This window comes from Austrofundulus limnaeus, unplaced genomic scaffold (assembly GCF_001266775.1).
Source record: "Austrofundulus limnaeus strain Quisiro unplaced genomic scaffold, Austrofundulus_limnaeus-1.0 Scaffold581, whole genome shotgun sequence".
Classification (NCBI taxonomy): domain Eukaryota; kingdom Metazoa; phylum Chordata; class Actinopteri; order Cyprinodontiformes; family Rivulidae; genus Austrofundulus; species Austrofundulus limnaeus.
The window spans coordinates 206,829-208,425 of NW_013952983.1; the positions used below are offsets into that span (position 1 = coordinate 206,829).

The 1,597-nt window shown below is 37.2% G+C and overlaps 1 protein-coding gene across 1 annotated transcript in view; it reads right to left on the reverse strand.

Annotated features, from left to right (window-relative positions):
- Positions 1-1,597, reverse strand: part of enpp5 (ectonucleotide pyrophosphatase/phosphodiesterase 5) — a gene marked incomplete in the record, with an annotated part of 12,584 nt that overhangs the window by 4,776 nt on the left and 6,211 nt on the right. The window contains 1 exon segment of the mRNA XM_014026688.1: positions 1,289-1,465. Coding sequence (XP_013882142.1) covers positions 1,289-1,465 — 177 coding nt within the window.

Below are 1,597 nucleotides of genomic sequence, written 5' to 3' on the forward strand. Positions count from 1 at the left end.
TCCAAGATTAACCTTCAGGGTGGATATAGCTCGCTCACAATGAGGACCTATCCACGTCATCGTTTACTCAGAATGCTTTCTGTGTAAATAAAATGGCTCCGTCCGTGTTAAAATTGATTCTTAAAAATTTACAAAACTAAAACAGCCTACAGTATTTTTACAGTTTTTATTTTACATTTAAAATATTTGTTTATCAAATAAAGTCTAATGTTACAACTAATCAGGGATGTCTTTAACATCCTCACTTAAACTGCTGCTGTTGGTTGTTTTTTTAGCAGAAGAACTGTAGCTCGGACATACTGATTATGTAAAAGTGTAACAGAAACATGCTTTTTGTTTGTTGTTTCTTCTTTTTAAAAAGTCCAATTTAGTATTTAGATTAAGAAACAGCTGGTTCACACTTTTGGGTATGTTTTGGGTATCTCCCAGATAGAATTCTTTATCTTGATGTTTGTTATGAAGATATTTTTTTATCAGAAACATGATCCTGTTGTCGCTCACCGCTGTTCTCTTCTGTGGGTTTTATTTTATTTTGACACGTTATAGTGTGTTGTTTTGTTCTCCTTTTCCTCAAAAAATCTCTCAAACACTAAATTCGCTGCTCTTTTTAAAAGCTTTTGATGAATTTATTTGGGTTTTGCACTTCCATAAAAGAGGCTTTGAGTCAATTATTCTAATACTTTTAAATTTKACGCTCTGCACGTCAAAATGCTTCAGTCCCTTTACGCGACTACTTTTAATTTCAATGTGAAGAAAGGAGCAATAATATTAGTAACCCTAGGTTTACGATCAAAGCCTTTTGCTCTTTAAGGCAAAAAACAACTTCACAGGAAAAGCAAAAATTCATAAAGAGGACAGCATCATACTGCGCACATGTAATAAGTAGCTTTACATCATCCTTCCAGCTGCAGGCTCCACATAGTCATTTTTTTTCATTACCAAGCTTTCATCCATGAAGGAAAAAAAGCAATTTAATTAGCAAGTGTAGAGCGACTCAGTCAGACATTTCTAATCTTAAGACGAGCTCCTACATTTCTTTGAATTAGAAATTACATTTCCAGGCTGTGAGATAAAGCCCACACACTTCTGCTGGTCCAAAGGGAGAACTAATCTGTCTTGTTTTAATGTGTGTGTGTGTTAATTACACTTGGTAKAACATGCATTTGCCCWGGCACGAAGACTAAAATAAATCACCTGTGAAGCTATTATTAGAGCTGCTTTTTACAGCGTGCAGAGCAACAAAGCAGAATCAGTTCTCAGCGCGGCTCGACGGTGTCTGTAAACGTACGCATGAACGGTCCACTCCGGTTCTGCATGATGGTCCAACCCTCCTTGGCCTCTAAGAGGATGGGCATGATCCTGGTGTTGTGCTGATAATGGAAGCGCAGGGGAACGTCCTCCTTCTTGTACGCCAGCATGTTTGGGTTTGCRTCCACAAGTAAACCAAACACTTCGTCGAGCTTCCCTTTAAGAGAGGTCACAAGCGAAAACACAAACTTTACTCCCAAAGAAGCAGAGTCTTATTAAAGGGGCAATATTATGTGTTTCTCAGGCATATACTTAAATACTATACCATAATAAAGTATCTGTTACCTTT